Below are 24,542 nucleotides of genomic sequence, written 5' to 3'. Positions count from 1 at the left end.
ATTTTGCATGTTCTTCACATGTACCCCCAAACCTAAAATGCAATAAAATAAATAAATGGGGGGAAAAAAAAAGAATAAGATTGCCTTTTTCACAAGTGGCAAATAAGAGTATTTGGGGAAGTGGAGATATAGGAATTTGGGCTCAGTTAAGGATGTCTTACACTATAAGAAAATTGACCTAGATGAATCTATGGAGTGATGTGGATTACATCAGGATTAAAATTCAAATCTTAGTTTATGAATTGTTTACCATTGTTTATGTAGATGAACTGAATATTTGTCATTCCACGGTGTCAAGCTATTGTTAATACTATCAATTTCAACTATTTTCACATATCATACGTCCCCAAGAATAAGATCCTGGAGATACAAAGCCTTTTGCTAAAATGTTCCTGAGTATAATGGCTGTGTATTATTATAAATAACAAATTCATGTTTAAGACAACAGCTCCATATTGCCCTGTCATGTACCCTGCTAATAATACATGAACTATCCTCTACACCTTAGAACTCACAAGTTCAATATTATTCTGCTTTAAAGATATATTCATTATATACCACCAAGAGCTTGTTAAAAAGTTTTAAGAGAAGCTTCACAGATAAAGGCTCTTGATTCTTCCATGAGGAACATGAAGCTAGAAAAAGCTGCCAGTAGACGGCCACCAGTTTCTGCTACTTTTCCACAGCTAAGACTCTGAAACCTTTGACACCACGCTATAGCCAAGTCCACCGTTCCATGCTGTGTTCCCACTATGGCCTTTATCTTCACAGCAGTGACCTCTTCCTTCTTCCAGCACACATACATAAGACAAATCTCTGACAGACCAGAAAGTCTCAACACTTGTCCAGTTTCTGAGAACTGGGCTGCCTAAAGGATGCTTAAAGCCAATAAATTGAATCAATCGTGCCTTACCTGTTTGAATTTTATTATTCAATAATTAAACCTACATGACATCTACTATTTATATTCTTATTCTCATATATTTCAATTTAAAGATATCTTGGCTTTTTTTTAACTGGCATTTATTTCTTTCCTTGACTTTCCCTTTGCTTCCATTTGCTAGATACTCCGCTCTTACGTTTAGTCTTTCCACTCAATGTCTCATGCCTCCATTCCCCTCAGGTGGTCATTTTGATAATACACCACACTTAAAAAGCTGGTTGAAAATCTCTATGCGGTGGTTCTGGTTCTCATTATTGAAGTTTTTCATTTAAACATCTTCAAAACTCTCAGAAACTTGCTCAATTCTGTCTCTGACATATTATCAAAACCAAAGCTATCCCTGACTGTGTTTAATTAATGTGTTTAAACTGGTCCATTTGTGATTGATCTACAAGATGAAGGGAGCCCAACTCAGGTCTATATTTTAAATGCTAGTATATCTTTCTGACATAATAACATCTAAAATCCTGAAAAGTAGAGCTTGCCCCAACTTAACAAATGTTTCTGAGATGCTTTTGATTCTGGTTTAATAAATTTAAAGAAATAAAACTCGAATTTCCAGATTGTTTGTGCAATATAACAAAACATAAATTGGTTGGTGTACCCTGTTGAATCCCTGTTTTGCATTTGTAAACCATGATATTGTATTTCTAGTTTTCAGTTCCTTATAGGGCAAATGGCTTTGCTTTCCCTGGCTTCGTTGCCTTAAAGACCTGAAGGGCCTCCCAACCTAGGGAGTTACTTTTTAAAATTCACTTTTATTTAAATTCTGAAGAATCATGTCATGTTCAGTGGCAGCAAGTTTGGGATTACAAATTACTGCTGAGGATGAAGGGTCTCAGAACTTCAGAACCTACTTCTACACTGGTGTTCCTAAAGAAAATGTGGCAGTAGAAATCGACAAATGTTACTTTAGAGCTGTGAGACTGATATTCTGGCATTTTCTTTGGACACACCCTTTCCCATTGAAGGCAGACAAGGTTTCTCTTACCTTCCTCGCACCTTTATGTCTGAGATCGCGTAAAAGTAGCGTGCCAAGTGTAGCTCATCTACAAATATTTCCCCAACGGCTGGTCTTAGCAGCCTTATCCTCAGGTCTGTGACTGTAAAGAAATCTCTGAGTTTCTTGGTTGTATCCAGCTGTCCGTAGAGGGAAGCCATATTGCGTAGGCGAGGTCCAGCAAAAAACGCAAACCTGTCTTTGATTTCAAAGTGGATTATTTTGCTATTTGTTGTATACCCTGTTGAGTACTCTTCTGTGCAAATGATTTCTAAGACCGTATGCTGTGATAAATCCTTCACGGATTTAGGATCCATGTGAAAAGCATCTAAGCAGTCTGTGGCATAATACTGATAGGGCTGCCATGTTCGTCCATAATCGAGAGACTTCTCCAGGATCATTTGGTCTGGACGCCCCGATTCAAAGGTAATAACTATGTTGTCTGTTAGCTCAATGGTTTTGCTCCAAGACAGAGTGATGTTAACCTGGAGAGGCTTGGGATACTCCTTCCAAGTGGCAGACTGCCAAAATGTGGAGGGATGTCTTCCTTCAAAATCAAACATCAGCTCAGGGGGGTGTGCCAGCTCAGGGGTACTCGCATCGCACTCATTATTGCACATGTAGGGATTGCCCTATGGAAGAAGAACAAAAGAGCGTGCATCAAATCACTGGTTTCCCGCAAGTCTTGCCATATAGCTGTTGCTCAGTAAGAGGCTAGAAAAGGAAAAAAAAAAAAAGAGAGAGAAAGAAAAAGTATTGATAAAAATTAAAATTGCCAAAGTAGGAGGAGAGGGAAAGTGGTTGATATCTAGAAATCAAAAAAAAAAAAAAAAAAAAAAAAAAAAAAAGAACAAAAAGAAAAAAACCAAAAAACAAAATCTGTTTTCAGTAATCATTTTTATTTACCCTCACTGGATTCTCCTCTTTAATAGCTTAAAAAAAGCAATATGGTAATTTTCTTGTCTTGTTTCCTTCCATGTGCTTTAAGAAATGAAAACAAGTTTATTTATTCCATATGTGTTAGACCCATAATGTGGTCACAGAAGCACGAAGATACTGAGCAACTGTCTAACAGCTCTAATACCTCCGCTTCCTCTTAGAAAGATGCTATAGAAAAGCAAGGGAAATTCCTCCCTGCCTGAAGGACAATCCTTAAGAGTACGCTTCTTTAAAAAGTCACTTTTCAAGCAAAGCTTTAGAATCAGCCGTGAACCATAGATACCTGTGTTCTGTGGGGGAGACAATACTCCCATACAACATTCAGCATTTTTTTTTTTTTTTTTTTTCAAGCAAAGCTTTAGAATCAGCCGTGAACCATAGATACCTGTGTTCTGTGGGGGAGACAATACTCCCATACAACATTCAGCATTTTTTTTTTTTTTTTTTTCTTTCTGGTTTTTTTTGTTTTTTTTTTTTTTTTTTTTGGCTTTCCTTGAAATCCATCACACTTAACTGGGTCCTTGATTCACAATGTCTGGTTTTAAAACATTTACTTTGCTCACCACAAATTATTAAAATGTGGTACCCTAAAGGCTCTGGGGCTTGGTCCAAATATCTGCCATCTTGTTAGGTAAAGATAAAAGGATTGCTCAGCAAAGTCTTGGGGCTGGGAGTGTGCTCCAAGTTATCAGGACAAGAAAACCTGCTACTCAATTAGGAGGCTGTTGCACATCAAACCACAGCCACTTGATGCGTTTGTTACTCTGGGCCAGCCCATAGGCAGTTCTTCATGGATGTTAGTTCTTACTATTCTCCCTTTAACGAACGCTGCTTCCCTCACAGCCATTCAGACAAGAAGCTACAAAGAAATCTCCTAGTTATATTACAGCAAGTTACAACACTGCTTATGCTACACTAAATGGTTGCTCGGTAGATTCTATGGCAAATGACAAGTTACCAGACTTTTGTTGATTTCATTTTTAAGAAAACAGGTAGTACCATTTGCACTCCACTATTCAGGTGTTTCTCTCTTATTCATGGTCATAATAGCCAGTTATTATGACCATGGCTGGGTGAAAAGAATTGATCCTCACACTGTCCTTAGGCTTCCTCTTGCAATTATAATTAGGTTTCTTGGTTTTTGTTTGTTTTTTGTTTTGTCATGAACTGTGAGCTTTCCATCATACCTGTAGAATACAAGAGCTAGATCTCAGACAATGAATTTACCCTCTAGACACCGACACTCAGTTGCTGGCTGACTCCTATGAAATAGAAGATGAACATGGGAGAATTGCTTTGGTCTCCCTAGAGGCAACTTCCTCCTACCTAGTCAGCTAATACTCTTACTCTCTCTTTCCCGTTAATGTAACTGAATCCTGAAGTTGGCAACAAGTTTTGGAGACTCAAGTATAATTGTGATAGGACAGGAGAAAGGAGAGATGGTACATTATTTGAGGAACAGAACTGTTTTAAAAATACACTCAAGGAATCAGTGATAATGAAAACATTTCTGTACTTCTCTCTCGAATTTCAATTCCCTAGTCCTGATCCCAGCGTCTGTGGTCCTATTTATAGTATCCCCTTCAAAATGAGCCAAGGGAGGGGGGAAATAAGTTTCTGTTCCAGGTGGAATAAATCACCAAATTTATTATTATTTAAATTCTCTTAAGCATGCCAGAGAGCCAAATGCAAAGCTCTGCAAACTGCAAAGGCTTTTTATGGAGGGCTATAAATATTGTGGAATCTGTCAGGATTTATAAATTCTAAATATATGTAAATGCACATTTTACAGGAAGAGGTCAGATTTACACAAATCACACCTTCATTTGAAATTTACTGAAAAAATATGGTCACTTCAAAATCTGTCAGCATGTAGCCATCTGTGCAATCATGAACTTGGATGCTACCATCTTCCTCCTGACAAAAGTGTCTTTATCTGAGGTCAGAGGTATGGAAACAAGGGGGAAGAGCCTTGTTTCTTTCTGCGGGATCCACCAAAGTGAGTTATCAGACGTTTGTAGTAAGTCGTGTTGAAAGATAACATTTGTTTACTTTCAGCATAGGTGTGCAGGGATTCTCAGATAGGGATATGGCACTGGGACCACAGGAGACGACATATTAGGCTGCTTCTGGAAATTGGTCAATACTAACAAACGTATCTTATAAAATATGCTGGAAGAAATCTATGTAAAAGGCTCTATGCCTATACTCAATAAAAGGTATGCCAATAACCACCATTTAGTTAGCACTTGTGTGCTGGACACTACATACATTTTCCTGGGTAATCCTTTCCATCTCTACCTAGAGAAGAGGAAATTGAGACATAGAGGTGTTAAGTAATTTGCCCAAGGTCACATAATAAAGTCAGTAAGAGGGAGAGAGGAGGCTGGTGCCTCTTACCCCTTCCCTGGCTTGTTGAATTCCCAAGTCATTGGAGTTCCCTCTGTTGTAGCCCTGTCGTAAAGCAGGATTGGCTGGTAGAAAGGAAATGTCTAAGATCAAATGAGTTTGGGAAGCACAGCCTAATCTTCTTGTCTTGGAGAGTCCTAATGAACATTTTCATAATCTGAGATATCTTGAAATTAAGAATCCTGTTTAGCTTCATGTAACACCTAGTTTCACAGACTTATGTGACCATGGAGTCTCTGTGTGGTTTAGTAACTCCTGTTCATATTCTACAGAAATCATGTCCTGGAGGGCATCCTTAGAGATTCTCTGCTTTGTATCACTCTTGATATTGTAAGCACGTGGAGGTGAAACAGCACTGCAGTTTTAGTCCTTTAATGAAGGCATGGCTACGGAAAGCACTAGGTCTCTTCTCAGTGGGCATCCTTCCCTTGAGGCTCAGTAGATCAGCCAGCTCAGGGCAAATGTCTACATTTATATCAAATTATTCATTGCTTTGAACAGATCTGGTGCTTTAGGCACCTAAAAAAATGAGAGTAAAGATTCATACATGCAACAATTATTTGATTGCCATATTTAAGTCGCTCAGCTTGGCTCTCAAGATACAGCAGTAGAGAAATCCAAGTCCTTGCTTCCTGTGGCACTTCCATCCTAGTTGGGGGAGATGCACTAAAAAAACAAACATAATGTGTTATAATGTTACACGGTGATGACGTGTATGGAGAAAACAAAGCCAGCTAAAGGAGGCTGTGGTATTGGGGGAGGAACAGGGATTGTAAATTTATTTTGGGAAGTCAGGGAAGGTCTCCCTGATAACATGACATTTGAGCTGATTGAGAGCACTTCCCAATTTATACTGGAGATGATCAGATGAAGTTGAGCAGAATGACAGTTTCGTCCTTCATTTGACTCTACTCTTAGTGATATTTTCAGCAGCATAACAATTTATTGAAATCAATGGGTAAACAAATCATTTCAAATGAGAATCTACACGAAATGACTGTAGATACCAAAGGGGGGAAAAATCAATTGGATTGTTCTATTTCATAGCTCTTTTAGGAGATTAGTGATTTGATGGCTATTAACATAACTTACTGAGATATGATGACATTGAGAGAAAATTAACAGAGGAAGCAGGAAGAAAACAAAAGATTTCATTTTGGTTCCCTGCACTTTAGGTGAGAGAGAGAAAAAAAGAAGAAGAAAGGTGAAGAAGCCATAAATCTTATCATTCCCCAAAGAAAAAGCTGGAGGAGAGATTACAGGCTGAAATATTTAGTGTAAATATTTCACGTGGGTATGATCTGTAATACTGTTGTTACAGAGAATTATCAATATGAAAACAATTCCTGTTAAAGGGATTAGTTTAATTAGATTTTCAACTACTTCAACCCCACCCTAATCCTCTTTAATAACAACAACAATGAAATTTATATAAGAAAAAGCAACCTTTCCCAACTTACAAAAACAAAGAACCCTTCTTCCTGCTATATCTAACAGATTCAGGCATCAGAAAGTGTAAGTAATTATTTTGTGGCCAGCAGGCAGCCTTAAACAGACCTTAATTGAAGTTCGACAAGCAACATATCCTTAGCTGATTGTCTGTGGACAAAGAAGAAAATATTTATGCCTATGCTGATAATATTTACACCACTAACAAATGTCTAAATAATTAAACAGATATTGCTGCTAAATATTTTTATAACAATTAGAAGAAGATTGTGATGTTTAATTTCATTTTAAAAATGTTAATATTTTACCTCTGGGAGAATTGTAGTTCTTAATTAGCAATTTGTAACCAAAGTGGAATATTGTTATTCTTCCTTAATATGCTTTCAGAATTTAGAGAGATAAATACAATTTGAGGAATGCTTTTGCTATTTCTATTGATGGAAGGTGCCTTCCTTCCTTCTGGCAAAGTGACACTTTGAAAAGAACATCCTTGCACCTAAGATCTGCTAAGCCCTTGAGAGTTATATGTTTTTTAAAAATCTCAAGTAAGCAGTATTAAGGTAACACTTGTATTGCTATCATTTTGACTTTGCCCTTCCAAGCTTTACCTATGGGCAAACTATTGGGAACAACAGTTGAAAATGAAGAGAATTCTTATGGGAGATTTGCTAATGAACTGTAAGCTACGTGCAAAGCAGGCATGTACGCAAGTGGTTGTGAGACACGTTTGGGTTAACACTTATACAAATCATGAAAAAAGAATGAGACGGAGATGTCCTGCACCCATTTGCATCTGGTTCATCCTTGCTTGTTTTATTGGTGACAATCAATAAAGACATAAAGGCAAGAAGCAGCATTCTGGAATGGCACACCCAGCCTGTTCCTGCTGTGACTCTGAAATAGATACCATTAGGGTTTTTCCAATGCAAGGCCTCTAAAAGAGTTCAGAAATTGGATGCAGAGCCTACTATTCATTCCTCAGAGACCGGAACCATGAGCACCACGCTTTCACTGAAAGGCTGGGGCATCGTCTAGACAGGATCTGGGAGGCTAGTGATTGACTCCTTTATATCAGAGGAATAATTTTTGGTGGAGGGACTCCCCCTCCCAGTTCCTTCTTGCCACTTCCTGGCCACTCTTCCTTGCCTCAAGTCCTTCTGCTCCCAAATTTTTGCTTGGCTATAGCGTGGGAAGGCCCCTTTTTAATGACTTTCTGAAGATACTTTGACTATCCTGAGTCTGGGGGCTGATGTTCACAAGTCATGCTGAGGTGCCCCCTTCCGGTCTTATAGCTTCGTTACTGGCACTGGGGAGAAGCAGAGACAAGTCAGTACCAGAGGTAAGCACCATCTCTTTCAGATTCAGAAGCTTGAAAGGTAAAGAACAGCACCACAAACATACCAGCAAGCCCTGATAAGCACAGTTCTAGAGACTGACTGTGTATCTTCAGACAGGAAGGTCCACAAGGCCTTATGTTTCCAGTTGCCCACTGGCCCTCAGGACAAAAAGGGGAGTGATCTCTACAAATGGCTGTGTAGTGCAATCTCATTTTGTAAGCTTCTTTGTTAATGGGTATGCTGGGCACCCACGTGCAGTATGCATACAGCAACAGTACACAGTAGTCCCACTTTATCCTCTGGGATATGCTCCAAGACCCCCATTGGATGCCTGAAAGTGAGGACAGTATCAAATCCGATTGCTATCAGTTGAAACGTTTCTGTTCATGTTTTCCACTCACAAATGTAATACTTCTTCCCTCTTAACTAAGCACTTGCCACACACTGTGGCCATAACTTTTGCAGTTTGAGGTGTGACAGCAACACCAGCACACATTTTTCTTTTTTGCAATTTCACAGATAGATTTGTTCTTACCATAGCTCTTGGCAACCTCAATGTGATTTTTTTTTTCTTTCCTTATTAAGTTGAGAACCTTTACCTTTTCACTTAAAGGAAGCACTTTACAGCTTCTCTTTGGCATATCCAAATTGCGAGCAACACTACTCCTGTGTCTTGGGGCCATTATTAAATAAAATAAGGGTTCTTTGAACACAAGCACTGTGATACTATGACAGTGAATCTGATAACTGAGATGACTACTGATTAGCGGGTGGGTAACATCTACAATGTCAGTGTAGAGATTCTGGACAAAAAGATGGTTCAAATCCCAGGATGGATAGGGTGAGGTGGTGTGAGATTTTATCAAGCTACTTAGAGAAGCACACAATTTAAAACGTATGAATTATTTCTGGAATTTTCCATTTAATACTTTCAGACTGTAGGATACCTGAAATTATGGGAATTACAACTGTGGATAAAGTGGGACTACTACATCCTAAATACTATGAGACTATCCCAACATTAGGTCTTCTGAAACTGTTGTGACAAAAGCACCTATGTATCTGTCAGAATGGGAGTGTCAAATTTCAGTTTGGAAAATATGGCCACCCTAAGAATAGGAGAGGATAAAGAGTTTTGTTTTTGTATAACCCCGAGTTAAAAACTAACTGCTCCATTTTCTAATGGAACTGTTTGTTCATTACAGAGATTCCCTGCTGGCATAGATACCAGTTTAGGGCCTGATTGAACTTGCAGCTTGTTTCAATTTGCTCCCTGACAATACTAACACCTTGTGGACTTTTTCACTCAGGAATAAAGACGGAGAGCTTAACCTTTCTGCAACAAGAATACTGGAAGCCCTATCACAGATTATGGGCCATAATAGACACCTGTGTAAATCCCCACAGAGGATTATGGTTGGAATTTTCAAACTGGTGAAGGCTGAGAGGTCAAGAAGACCAAGTTTTTAAGAAGGAGCCAAAAAACTTCCCAAACCACAAGCCACAAAAATAGACTCCTAGATAGCAATGCCAGTTATTACTTTGCATGTACTGGACAAGAAATAAATAGTAACACAATCAAGTGGGGTTGAAGGTGAATATCTGCAGAAAAGCTGTGAACTAAGGTGACATTATTGCAAGTGGTAGGGAGCTTTAAAGAAAAAAAATTTTTTAAAAAAAATCACTAATAAGGCTTTGATAGAATATTTCACCTTATAAATGGCTTGAATTAGATCAGAGCACGGATTTTTAAAATGTTAATTACCAAAAAGCTTAAGTAAGCTGTTAGCATTTAGGTTAATACAACTTGAGAAAAACAAGGGAAGTCAAAATATCATGGAGGTGGGAATGTTCTGAGCCCTGATTCCATCAGGTATCATGAGAGATAGTTTGAGCATTTCGAATCCTGAAAGCTCTTATTTGATGTTCAAAAATTTTTTTCTTCTCCGCATGAGTATGCAAGTCAAGACCCATTTGAAGTCCATGTATTGAAGGCCACCAGTTTTGAGAGACTACGTTAAGACCAAAAGCACTCTATGCTGAAGTGATCGCTTGATCCTGAGAGGCAGGCAGGACCTGCCTACCACAGCACTTTCAGCAGCGACTGGCTTCTGGCAGTTCTATCCTGCTTTCTCAGATTCCTTACTTCTTTCAAAATCCTGTTTTCCAAATTCATTAACTATTTATAGGTTATCTACTATGTTGAAAACATCATGAAGAACACAACAAAATACAAGATATCTGCAGATTAGTGTGGAGATTAAATGTACACAGGCAACAACCACGTGGTTCTCAAATGGATTGCTCATGTGCCCAAACAGAGTATTAGGTGTCCTTCAGGGTAAGCTGAGTCATCAACAGCACAGTGCCATTTCCTGGAGCATCAGTTTTAGCTCTTGGTACATAATTAAATGTAATTTTATAGTTTAAAAAACATATTTTATGGAGTAAAATGCAAAAACAATTTGCAAGCATTTATAGGGAAAAAAACTCACAAAGACATTTCATGTTTGGGGCAGATTTGGAAGTATGTGCTCAAACCCAATTAAACAGACTATGAAGAAGGAAAGAGAAGTCTGGGAGGCTTGAGAATAATTTACTCTAACCCACCACCCTCCTGAATTTTCTACTTCATCCAAACCAACACGGGGTGGTCCAAGCAAAACTAGTCATGTTAAGTCTGAGAACTGTGAGTTTCACCATCTCGACATCAAATTCCTGGTGGAAAAATATTTGCTTCACTCCACCCATGGCATAGTGTCTCCAAACTTAACAATTCCAGGTAGAAGATAGCACCTGGAACAATAATGGCTTTTTGTAGAAATATATTTTAGCCAGGCATGATGGCTCATGCCTGTAATCCCAGTACTTTGGGAGGTTGAGGCAGATGAATCACCTGAGATCGGGAGTTCGAGACCAGCCTGATCAACATGCAGAAACCCTGTCTCTATTAGAAATACAAAAATTAGCTGAGTGTGGTAGTGCATGCCTGTAATCCCAGCTGCTCGGGAGGCTAAGGCAGGAGAATCACTTGAACCTGGGAGGTGGAGGTTGCAGTGAGCCGAGATTGTGCAATTGTATTTCAGCCTGTGCAACAAGAGCGAAACTCCATCTCAAAGAAAAAAAAAAGAAAAGAAGTATATTTTATTCTCATGATAACAGCATCTGGTGTGCATTAGAATCACCTGGGACATAAGCACAATGTTGCTCCCTGGGCCCCAGCTTCAGAAATTCTAAATTTTTGGTTCTGAGTACAGGCACAGGAACTGGTATTTTTAAGCAAGCCCTCACAACCTGGGAATTAGGGAAATACCTGCTTATTAATGACATCTTAATTTTTGTGGCTTTCCTGAAAAAAGAAGTGGACTTTTGTCGATCTCCAGTTTCCAAGAAAGCTTTCTAGAACCTGAAAGGGTACTTTATCTATACTCCTATCTTTTATTCATTAATTCATTCAATAAACAGTTATTGGATATGACAGACGCTGTGCTGTATTCTGGATATAGTGTGGTAAATTAAACAACTGAGTTCCTACATAGACTAAGTTTACAGGTTGGTTGGAAAGGCAGCCCCTACAAAAGTAAACAATTATGTGATTATATATGAACTGCAAAAGGAAATCACAGAGTTCTATGAAAGGAAAATAAATTGAGAGACAAAAAGTAAAAAAGGATATACCTCGGGACTCAAGGCTGGGAGGGAGAGCATTCTTTGCAAAGGGAGTAACAAATGCCAGGCCCTAAGCTGAGGTTTTATAGGAAGTGATACAAAGTGATTGCTACTGGAGTGTAATAAACTAGACGGAAGTGAAGGGGATGAGGCTGCGGAAGAAGGTGCAGAGGAGATCATGCATGAACCGGAGGGCTAGATAAAGACTATGTGACATGGAAGAACTGATGTGCTGTAAGGAGAGGGCTGCTACAATTTGATTTACACTTTTAATGTTCTTTATGCCTTCCATGTGGATAATAGATCCTAAGCAGGTACGGAGCAGAAGCAGAGCAACCTGTAGGAGGTTTACCAGAGTCACTGAATGGAGCAAGATGGTGGCTTGATCCAGGGTGGGAGGAGTGGAAATAGACAGAAGAGGATGGATGGAAGGAATATTTTAAAGACAATCAGTAGAGCTTTATAAGCCTGCTTAATATTTATGATGGGTCTAGATATAAGGTAGAGACAAATAACAAGAAGTGATAAACAGCAGGTTTCTGGCTTGACCAAGTAGGTGTTCGGTGGTACTTTTTACTGAAGTGAGAGGCCAGGTTTGGTGTTGTGGAGACAGCAAGGGGACAGAAAATGTTAAATTTGATATTCTCATGAGATATATAATAGAAGTAAGCGTATGTGCTGCTTAGGATGTGTTCAACACTTTTCTAAATGTTTTGCTCATTTCATCTTTATAACAACACCATGAAGTAGATACTGTTATTTGCCTTGTTTTACAGATAGGGCAGTTGAAGTACAAATCATTTAAGCAACTTGCTAAGAAGTTACTACTTGCTAGATTTAATAAATTTGAGCTAGTAGGTCTCAAAAGTCAGGAACCGGATCCAGGCAATCAGTTAGCAGTCATTATTTGCAACCACCATGTTATACCACCTTTCTGTATATTGAGGTCTTCAGGTAACTGTGAGTTTGGACCTCAGTGGAGAGGCCAGGTTGGAGATCATACATTTATGAGACATTAGCTTATGGAGGTATTTAAAAGTGAGAGTGGATAAGAACAATGGAGGAGAAAGTGTAGGGGTAAAAGAACAAAGGCCTAGACTATGCCTACTCATATAGATAGGCAATACTTATTCATTTGCTAGGCCCAAGGATGCTATTCATCAATACCTGACAAACCAGCTGTTAAGTAGGTGTGTATCTCATTTTTCAAAAAGTAGATTTGAATAGGACTCTAGGTCACATAAGAGGTTAAAATAAGGAAAAAGGTTGACTTTCATAAAGAAGAATTTTTTAAAATTTGGGTTTGGTAGAAAATAAACTTCCCACTAGATCACTTAGTTATGATAGGAAAGACTATTATGCCTGCTGTGGGGGAGAAAGGACTTGCAGAGACAAACGATGAACAAATGGTATACCAAGGTTTTTTTGGTTTTTTTTTTTTTTTTTTTTAGAATAGTGAATTTAATAGTATGAGAGGAGCAGATTCCACTTAAAGGAATTATAAAGGAATCCACATTATCAGCAAAAGTCCAAATGCAGTAAAGAAGGGTAAATGAAAGAACAGTTTAAAGAAAATATCAACAGGAGGGATTAATTTAGGAATGTAACCTTCGTCTCCATTAGTTTTCCTAATCCTGTTTCACCATTATTTTTTTTTTAACCTTTCCATCATCTCCTCCTCTTCATTTTCTTTTGCCTGTTTTCCTTCTGATTTTAGATTCTTAAAACCCATGTGCACTCATGGTCTTCTCATCCTTTGGCCTTTTCCCTTCTAGCTCCACATAAAGGCCTTCATTGAGTTAATTCCCATTTACAGCTTTAACTGTCATACATTGATGACTCTAAAATTGTGTCTTCAGTTCTGATTTCCCAGGTGAACCTCAGATCCATCTAGTCAAGTACTTAGTAGACATCATCTAACTGCTCTACAAGCATTTCAAATTCAACATATTGAAAAATTAACTTTTCCTCTTCCCCCCCTCTTCCTTCTTGAATAATTCACTCCTAGAGCTATTAGTTGGGTTTAAACAAGGCAGGCATCACTTGGAAATATTCTTGCAAAAGATGCATAATCAGAATCTAATCATGAGGAAATATCAGACAAAACCAAATGGAGGGGAATTTTATAAAATAACTGCCCTGTAGTATTTAAATGTATCATAAAGATTTTGAGAAACCATTTCAGACTGATGGAGACTGAAGGTGTCTGAAAACGAATGCCATCCAGAGTAGATCTTTTTGCTACAAAAGATACTATTGGGACAACTGGCTGGTGACACTGGTCAGAAGTCTGAAAATTATATGGTAGTAAAGGATTCATATTCATTTCCTAATTTTGATTGTCAATTTGTAACTGTGTAAGAGAATGTCCTTATTAGTAAGAGGTATTAAAGTGTTAAAAGATTATGGGCATCAAGTTGACAACTTACAGTCAAATAGCTCAGGAAAATAAGTTATTTATATTGTATGCATCTTTTCTATAAATGTGATATTTGGAAAAAATACCAAAAATTCATACAAAAAAGTGAATTTGTTATTATTTTTCTACCAAGCAGTAGTATATTACTATGCATTACAGTTGTATGTAAACATTAAGGTGCATAAAAAATGCCTGGTAAGGCCGGGCGCGGTGGCTCACGCCTGTAATCCCAGCACTTTGGGAGGCTGAGGCGGGTGGATTACGAGGTCAAGAGATCGAGACCATCCTGGTCAAAATGGTGAAACCCCGTCTCTACTAAAAATACAAAAAATTAGCTGGGCATGGTGGCGCGTGCCTGTAATCCCAGCTACTCAGGAGGCTGGGGCAGGAGAATTGCCTGAACCCAGGAGGCAGAGGTTGCGGTGAGCCGAGATCGCGCCATCGCACTCCAGCCTGGGTAACAAGAGCGAAACTCCGTCTCAAAAAAAAAAAAATGCCTGGTAAATTCAGTCCCCACCCACTAGGAATTCTGTTTGAATAGACTGATTCCTGCTGGACTCAGGAACCTGTATTTAGAGAGTACCTTAGATCATCTGCATTCAAGAAGCCTCTGGCCCACACATCAATTCGCACTGGTATAGTATTTGTTAAGAAGCATAGCTCTGGGTCAGATCCTCCTAAGTTTGAATTCCAGCTCTACCACTTTGCTATTGTGTAATTTTTGACAAGCTTCTTCACTTTTCGAGCATTGATTTCTTCTTTAACTTCAATATAATTAATGGTGCTAATGTGAGATACAATTATATCATGCAAGTTAGATGCTTAGTGTTCAATAATTAGTATTAAACATACTCCCCCATCTGTGTTTCTTGATTCAGAGAGTAATACCAAATTCTTCCATTTCCTAAATAGGAAAGCTTGGAGTTATCTTAAATTCCTTATTCTTCATCAATCTGTTATCAAAGAAGTCTACAGATGAAATTTTTCACCACAGCTTCATTCATATTGCCATTGCCTTCATTAGTTTTTTTTTAAATATACTTTTTCTGAATTATCATTAATCAGCTCAAAATTATCTCCCTCCACATAGTATTGCCATCTTATAACCTATTTTCTGCATAGCTGCTAAAGTGATCTTTCTACAACCCAAATCTGACTGTATCATGTTCCCTTTTAAAGCTATTTAATGGATTTATCACTAACCTTTGAATGCAGCATTCAAATTCTTTAGCATAGCATGTAAGATCCTTCAAGATACAGCCTCTGCAAGTCTCTGAATGTGCCTTTTATTTTTTCACTCACTGGTCGTGTTCACACCTCATGAGTCAGTCATACCAGCCGATGAGCATATACCTAGGCACCATCATTCAATTCATTATATAAAAGAGCAATTATTTTTTGTATCTCTCCTACTATAATTATATGACATGAAGAACTGACACATAAGAAGTGTGTAAACATTTTTTTAATGATTTAAGAAAAGAAAAGCAGAAAAGACAGAAAGTCAGGAAGAAGACAGGAGAAATTAGGTAGGTTTGGAAGTGTAGGATAAGATGGAAGGGATCTGCTCATAGGTTGGTCATTGGGAATTGACATAATCAAGCTTAAAGAACTATTTCAATGAGTTGTACATGGAATTTGTATAATGTAATAAGCAATGTAAAAAAATGTCCAGCTCCAAGTACAGAGTGCCTACGTGTGTGATTGATACGGTTACTGGGGCTTCTGGTGAGGTTTGAGGACAAAGACAAATGGCATGAGCTGCAATTATGTCCCATTTATTTCTGGCTGTTCATTTTATCTTCGTTTTTCTCCATCAGTCAAAGAAATATTTCTCCTAGTGGCTTCAGAGCTGACCATCTCTCTCCCTAATCCCATCTTGCCTTGCTTATCCAATCCACAGCACCCTTCTGAGTTCTCAGGAGAAGCTGAACAGGAATAATGCATTTGTTCTTGAGCAGTTACGGAGAGCCAAATACAAACTAATGGAAAAAGCGCTGAATGGGGTGGTTGTAATTTTGCAATGGCCATGCATGGAGGTGCTTCAGTGGGGAAAAGTCTTGAAAAAATTGTCATATGTAAGGTAGAAATGGGTATAGAACAAGGAACAAAGCTTACTCTGCTGGAGAAGAGGGAAATGGTCTGTTTACTTGACACAGCTTCAATGGCTAATTACAGAGACTGAACATTCTACCTGAGTTCAGAGGTTGATTTATCATGAGCTAATGAAATTTACCCCTCAGAGAAACTCTATTACACAGCTGTGGCTCAGGACTTTTATGTTGGTTTGTATTGCCAGTCTTTTATTTATTTTTTCAAAGAAGGCCCTCAGAAATAAGTAGGCAACAAGCTCATTAAACCTGGTCTTGTCACTGTTTGGGACATGCTAGTGTATTTCAGGGCCCACTGAACTAAAACAACTCTATCTTCAATTGATTTCATTGTTCTTTTCCCCTCCCCAAGATCTTGTATTTTTAGCATTTGCGATCTTGAAATATATTTTCTCCAAATCCAACTTTCAAAATTGTGCTTGTCCAAGTTCATACCTGATACATAATATGCAAATGTTTCATTAAAATATATTTTATTCAGATCAGCAGACACACAAATCTCTTGGTGTATTACCAACAATAAATATAATCATCACTTATGTATAAGACTGGAATAGCTGTTTGTCTACCAGATCCATCATTGTGAACTTAAGTAAATTAAATGACATATTCAGTATCTATCATGTGCCAAGCACTGTCAGATGTTGTAGGTTAGTTCAAAATAAGGTCGATTCTTCTCTATCAGCTAAAATATAGTAGGAAGACAAGGTTGAGAAAGCTGAAAGACCAAGATTGAGAAAAGGCAAGACTGAGAAAGTACAGGGCTTCTTTGACAAAAGGAAATAAAATAGCAGTTAGTAATATCCTAATTTGAAGACAATATGTACAAAAATCTATTGTTAAGGAGAGAAATGAAGTTAGAATGTCATTATGAAAGATGTTGAGGAGGCAGAGTCTTGGTTTTGAAAAACGTGTCATATTTGCATAAGTGAAACCCATTCTGTTTTTGAAATGGAGAAGGAATCAATGACCATTCAATACCCTTAAGGTCAGAAATTATAAAAGGGGCTTTCTATTTGTCATTTCATTTAATCTTCACAATTCCCTAGGAGTCAAGTACTATCCTAGTTTTACTGATAAATAAACTAAGGTCTAAAATGTCATGGAACCTACTTAAAAGAAATGGTAGGAGTTTGTCTGTAAGGATGTAAAATGATCCTAATATTTAGGAGGCCAGGAGTAGGGCTGTGAGGTAGAGGGAGGTAGGTTTAAATATAAAACAAGAAGTTGATTTTAGAGAGCATTAAAAGCTGGGTAGAAATGATTGCATTTGATTAACTGGAGAACTGAAATCCATTAATGGTTTTTATAGCAGATGTCTCATACTCGGTTTACTTTCTTTATTAGCTGTCCAGAATCCTTTCTAGAGAAAACAAAAAGTTTAAGTTGAGTCCAATACTGGGAGCCATCTCCATCAATTGATGAAGCAGAATCAAAAGCAAGATTTGGTAATAATTCTAGTACTTGGCATGCAAAGAATATTGGACACATCTTATTCATTTTTGTATCCTTCAAAATTCCTTGCACAGGATAGTCAATAAATGATGAGCAGACGAATGAATGTAAAACAAACTATTTTATGATTAATTTATTTGTTTGACAAAATATGAAACTGCTCAAAAATTAAAGAAGGAATTTTATGTCTTTAATTCAATGCTGTATTTGCTGAATTTGTCACTTGTGAAACATCTAGCAAAGGTGAAGCATTATCTTTGACTTTTCTCTTTATTTACAGAGATACTAATTCTCGAATCAAGAGACCTTATGGTGGGCCAGAAAGGGTCCAGAACTGGCCTAGAGTTGATGGCTCTATTTCCACTGAAGTCTAAGACATGGACTGAAACAGCCTTAGAAATAGAGGAATGCCATGATAACTGCCGTGCATTATAAAATGAGAAGGGGATAGACTGGAGGTAGGAAAGCCAGTTAGGAGTTCGCTTTAATTATCTAGCTGGGAGAAGAGCAAGATGATGGAAGATTCAGTCGGAGCTTAACTGGAAGTACAGAACAAAGGAAAGGAAAAAACCAATAATACATCAAGGTGTAATGTCTGGAAGATCGTGAAAATGATGGTGATAGGCCAACAACAGCTAAGCAAAGAGCCAAATCAGGAATGCAATCCCATGCACAATTTCCACAGAAAGAAAATCATAAAATACCTAGAAATACAACTAACCAGGGAGGCGAAAGATCTCAACAACCAGAATTACAAATCACTGATCAAAGAAATGGAAAACAAATGGAAAAACATTCATGCTTATGAATAGGAAGAATCAATATTGTTAAAATGGCCATATTGCCCAAGGTTGTTTACAGATGCAATGCTATTTCTATCAAACTACCGGTGACATTTTTTTTTCACAGAATTTGAAAAAACATTCTAAAATTCATTTGGAAGCAAAATAACAGCCTGAATAGACAATCCTAAGCAAAAAGAAATATCTGGGGACATCACACTGCTTGACTTCACACTATACTACAGGGCTACAGTAATCAAAACTGTATGGCACTGGTACAGAAATGGACACATGGACCAGTGAAACAGAATAGAGAGCCCAGAAACAAGGCCACACACTGACAGCTATCTATTTTTTTGCCAAAGCTGACAAAAACAAGCAATAGGAAAAGGAATCCCTATTGAATAAGTGGTGCTGGTATAAGTGGTTAGCCATATGCAGAAGATTGAAACTGGACCCCTTCCTTACACCATATACAAATATCAACCCAAGATGGATTAAAGACTTAAATGTAAAACCCAAAAGTATAAAAACCCTGGAAGCAACCTAGGCAGTACCGTTCTGGACATAGGAACAGGCAAAGTTTTTATGACAAATACGCCAAAAGCAATCTCGACAAAAGCAAAAACTGAGGAATGGGATCTAATTAAACTTAAGAGCTCCTGCACAGCAAAAGAAGCTATCAACAGAGTAAATGGAGAACCTACAGAATGGAAGAGAATATTTGCAAACTACACATCTGACAAAGGTTGAATATAGCAACTACAAGGAACTTAAATGAATTAACAAGAAAAAGTCACCCCCATTAAAAAGTGGGCAAAAGATAGGAGCTGTGAATATTCTTAAGGACCTAATTGGGCCCAACCAAATTTTTGACAAGAGGCTAAAGCTGGGAATTGCAACCCAAGGAAGGAACAACGTAAGTTATCCTCTCCAAAGTAGTTACTAGAGAATAGAAGGCCAAGGACAAATGCCAAGTGGAAAAAAACTTGAGTGGAAGTGAGAACAGGGCTGTGTTAGAAGACAGACAGAAACCAGTAAAAATAGGAGGAAGTTAGGAATAAGCCTTGTTAGATGGAAACTAGTGATGAATGGGGGTGGGGGGGTGGTTAGCACAGGATAAAGATGGAGTCATTATTTTCAAGCCTTGAAAAATGGAACAAATAATTATTCTATCAGGAAACATGTCTTTCCTAGAATGAATAAGAGTTTGTATCCCAGCCCTCTGTGAATTCTTTATGTCTCAGTTTTCTCATCTATGTAAGATGAATAATAATTTTACACATTCCATAGTATTTTTGTGAGGACTAAATGAACTAATATGTCAAAAAAGCTTGGCATGGTGCCTAGAATATAGTAATATCTCAATAAATATCAGAAATTACTACCATCATCACCGTCATCACCATCACTATCATTGCTATTCTTATCTATGAACTTCCCTACTTCCTGTCACATAAAAGTCTCCTTTTTAGGGTCCAGTGTGTCACCTATAGGTCAGCACTCAGTTCTTCAAAGTCGGCTAATAAAATGGAGGCATGAAAGTTAATCTCTTCATAGAATACACAGAATAAGCCATTCTCTCAGATATCTAAATGTAAAAAACTATTTATGGTGTCACTGTACAAGGTTCCAAGGTATTCTTTGTGGACAAAATAAAAACATCCCCCAAATGGCTCTGATTGTACCTTTCATACCTGTCTCTTATTATCAAACCTGTTGTGGCAGCTATGGCCAAATTAGAAAGAACACAATCCTCCCAACCTTGCCAGCCAACACAGAATTCAGAGTAATTAAAATTCAAGTGAGAAAAGATCAAACACGAGACTGAATCCACACTCTTGACTTTATGAGATGAATCATCTTTGAGTAATGATCTAACTTTTCTGAGCCCTTGTTGGCCAGGTATACATTGAAGACTACGTCTCACTCCCAGGTAGATTAAAGTAGCTAATTCACTGGGGGGGGGGAGTCACTTATAGAAACTGAAGTATAATTGGCAATATAGATTTATTTTTCTCCACTTCCACTCTTTTGTCCTGTTAACAGTTTACCCCTGTGCTGTCCTAGAGGGGAGCCATGAGCCACATGTAGTTACTAAACATTTGAAATGCAGCTAGTCCAAATGAGATATGAGGTAAGTGTAAATTACACATTGGATTTTAAAGATTTAGTACAAAAAGAAAAGAAAGTAAAAATACCTCACTAGTAACTTTATGCTGATACATGTTGAAATAATAATATTTTGAATATATTAGCTTAAATAAAACATACTATTAAAATTATTTTACTTGTTTCATTTTACCTTTGTTAAATTTAAAATAACTTATATAGATGTAGTTTCTTTCTATTGGATAGTACTAGTTCAAATAATTAATCTGATATGATCAAAGAAAAAATAATTAGGTAAATGAAAGCTCATAGTGGTAATTGCTACTTCTTACAGCCTAGATTGAAGAGGCTTTGCCATTAGTATCAATGAGTGCTTGAATGTTTGTTTCCAGCAGTAGTCCAGGAAAGGGGATAAGCTCACTCACAAAATAAATGGGTAAGTAAATTAATGACTAAGATACTGAATAACAACATGAATATAGGAGTCATGAAAAATATGGCCTAATCAGTTGATGAAAACAAAGCCAAAGATGAAAAACAGAACAATAAAATGTTTAAGACACAGGCATGGGCAAGACTTCATGACTAAAACACCAAAGGCAATGGCAACAAAAGCCAAAATTGACTAATGGGATCTAATTAAACTAAGGAGCTTCTGGACAGCAAAAGAAACTATCATCAGAGTGAATAGGCCACCTACAGAATGGGAGATAATTTTTTTCAATGTATTCATCTGACAAAGGGCTGATATCCAGAATCTACAAGGAACTAAAACAAATTTACAAGAGAAAAACAAACAACCCCATCAAAAAGTGGGCAAAGGATATGAACAGACACCTCTCAAAAGAAGACATTTATGTGGCCAACAAACATGAAAAAAAGCTCATCATCACTGGTCATTAGAGAAATGCAAATCGAAACCACAATGACATATCATCTCACACCAGTTAGAATGGTGATCATTAAAAAGTCAGGAAACAACAGATGCTGGAGAGGATGTGGAGAAGTAGGAACACTTTTATACTGTTGGTGGGTGTGTAAATTAGTTTCACCATTGTGGAAGACAGTGCGGCGATTCCTCAAGGATCTAGAACCAGAAATACCATTTGACCCAGCAATCCCATTACTGGGTATATACCCAAAGGATTATAACTCATTCTATTATAAAGACACATGCACACATATGTTTATTGCAGCACTGTTCACAGTAGCAAAGACTTGGAACCAGCCCAACTGCCCATTAATGATAGACTGGATAAAGCAAATGTTGCACATATACACCATGGAATACTATGCAGCCATAAAAAAGGAGGAGTTCATGTCCTTTGCAGGGACATGGATGAAGCTGGAAACCATCACTCTCAGCAAACTAACACAGGAACAAAAAACCAAACACCACATGTTCTCACTCATAAGTGGGAACTGAACAATGAGAACACACTGACATAGGGAGGGGAAGGAACATCACACAGTGGAACCTGTCAAGGGGTGGGTGGCTATGGGAGGAATAGCATTAGGAGAAATACCTAATGTAGATGATGGGTTGATGGGTGCAGCAAACCACCATGGCATGTTTATACCTGTGTAACATACCTGCACATTCTGCACATGTGTCCGAGAACTTAAAATATAATTAAAAATAAAAAGAAAAGAAAAAAAAAGAATTGTCTGAGCCCTGTGTTTTTTGTGGTTGGGTAGGAAAGAGAGAGATCAGCCATAGGACAAAACAGTTCTTCATAAATTATATGAAAATTAATCTGGATATCCAAGAATTAAACTGCAACAAAATATCCAAGAATCAAACTGCGACAAGGATGCATTTATGTGTGTCCAAAAAAATAACTGGAGATTTCTCAATCCCAGCAGTCGTATGTTTTTCTAGAATTTAGAAGGGGTTAGAAAATGGAGTTATTTTTTCTGGAAGTAACTCTCCTGATACACCATGTGGGAGGTTGATCAGTTCTTCTAGAGGAAGGAAGAATTCATGTATTTGGCCATAAATGTGAAAACACCAAATTCAGTTACAGCTGATTTTATTGGCAGCTTATAACCTATATTTGAGTTACTATATATAATTTAGTCCACTCTAGATTGTTGAATGTGTGTACTAGAAGAGAAATAAAAATTTAATCTGCTTTCCCAAAAATGAAAAGGCAATTCATATCCTAGAGAATAAGTAAAAAAATTCTTTCAGAATGCCAGAAGGAAAAAAAAATAAGTATGTGATCAATAGTTCCAGATACTCAAAAGAAGATAAGGAGTAAAAAAATTCTTTTGATTTGTCTTGAAAGTGATTGTCAATGACTTTGGAAATACTTGTTATAATAGGCTGTTGAGACAGAAGTCATTTTACTAGAGAACTGTGCAATTATTTTTATTTTTTTCTTAAAGGAGGCAGGTGTTCAAAACACTCATTAGAGGCAAGGCATGGTGGTTCCTGCCTGCAAACCTAGCACTTTGGGAGTTTGAGGCGGGTAGACCATGAGGTCAGGAGATCGAGACCATTCTGGCCTGTATGGTGAAACCCCATCTCTACTAAAATACAAAAAATTACCTGGGCATGGGGACATGCACCTATAGTCCTGCTACTCAGGAGGCTAAGGCAGGGAAACCTCTTGAACCCAGGAGGCGGAGGTTGCAGTGATCCGAGATCGCTCCACTGCATCCCTGGTGACAGAGCAAGACTCTGTCTCAAAAACAAAACAAAACAAACACACAAACAAACAAACAAACAAAAAAAACCCACTCATTAGAGAAGTCTGAAAATGAAGGCAGGGAAAATGAGACTGTAGTTTAATTGGAGAAGAGAATCTGGTGATATACTTTTAAAACTGATCAATGTTTGACGACAGAGCGCAGAAGAAACGTAGTGAAAAAGGAAAAGGTAAATCTATTCATGAAACAAGGGTTAAGAGGGGGATTAAGCTGCTCGCATCTGTATTGTAATTTTTGAAATATAGGATGTGTTCCTATTACAAAAAAAACTCTGTTATTTATCGGATAAATCCCTTTGGTTAGCAGTCAGTATGCTCTATGGCTAAGATTATTGGATAAATTTCTCTTTGATTCCTCACTTTCTAATCTCATTAATCTGCTGTGGTTAACTCTCACTAACAGAGACCAATATAAGGATTGATTTTAGGCAATTTAAAATTTTCCTCAGTATTAGTTCAGGACGACATCAGCAAAAAATCTACTTATCCTGAATGGATTACACTGGTCTACTCAAGTGATTTCAGAACTGGGAATTCAAAAGATATTGAATTTTGAATATTAGATTATTTGATATTGGACTTTGGATCTAATCTTAGATATTAAAGTATAAAATCACATTGTCCTTATTGCTAGCCTTCTTTTTTATCTTGCTGTAGGATCAGCATTGTTTCACTACAGTATTTTATGGCTCATGAACCTACAGGGTAGGAGGGTAGGGGGAAATATTTATACTACTTATTGAGTGGCGAATAGCCTAAGCTTTAAAACAAATGTTGCCACATTTTAAGTGCCATAATTTATTAACATCTGATGGCAAAATCATATTTTACTAGTTAGCAAAAGAAATATAAAACAAAACAAAACACCAAGCTAGCCTAGAAAAGTAAGGGACATGTCTGTAAGTCATCTGTGGTCTTGCCTCCCAAAAGAAATATTTCTCCAAGAAAGATTGCCTCTGTTCACTCTGGTATGTTGATGCCATATAAAAGGTAGAAAACACAGACAAAAGTAGATAATTATGAGAATTCACACTCATAAGACCAAAGTGGGTCAATATTATTTTTCAACTGGACTATTTTGACATATATTAAGACTCAGTACTGAGCAATACTTAAAACACTAAAACCAGAAAAAAATGGACACCTGTGACCCTCAAATCAAACACAAATGTTTGATTTTATCGGACTATAAAACAGGTCCAT

At 37.6% G+C, this 24,542-nt stretch overlaps 1 protein-coding gene across 9 annotated transcripts in view; it reads right to left on the bottom strand.

Moving 5' to 3' along the window:
* Window positions 1-24,542, bottom strand: part of NTNG1 (netrin G1) — a 356,160-nt gene that overhangs the window by 171,224 nt on the left and 160,394 nt on the right. For all 9 annotated transcript variants that reach the window (XM_017502187.2, XM_037729105.1, XM_017502184.2 and 6 more), the window contains exon 3: window positions 1,935-2,575. In XM_017502187.2, coding sequence (XP_017357676.1) covers window positions 1,935-2,575 — 641 coding nt within the window. The remainder of the gene's footprint in view (window positions 1-1,934; window positions 2,576-24,542) is intronic.

The sequence above is a fragment of the Cebus imitator genome, unplaced genomic scaffold (assembly GCF_001604975.1).
Source record: "Cebus imitator isolate Cc_AM_T3 unplaced genomic scaffold, Cebus_imitator-1.0 Scaffold293, whole genome shotgun sequence".
NCBI classification, from domain to species: Eukaryota; Metazoa; Chordata; class Mammalia; order Primates; family Cebidae; genus Cebus; species Cebus imitator.
This window is presented reverse-complemented; position numbering and strand designations above follow the sequence as displayed.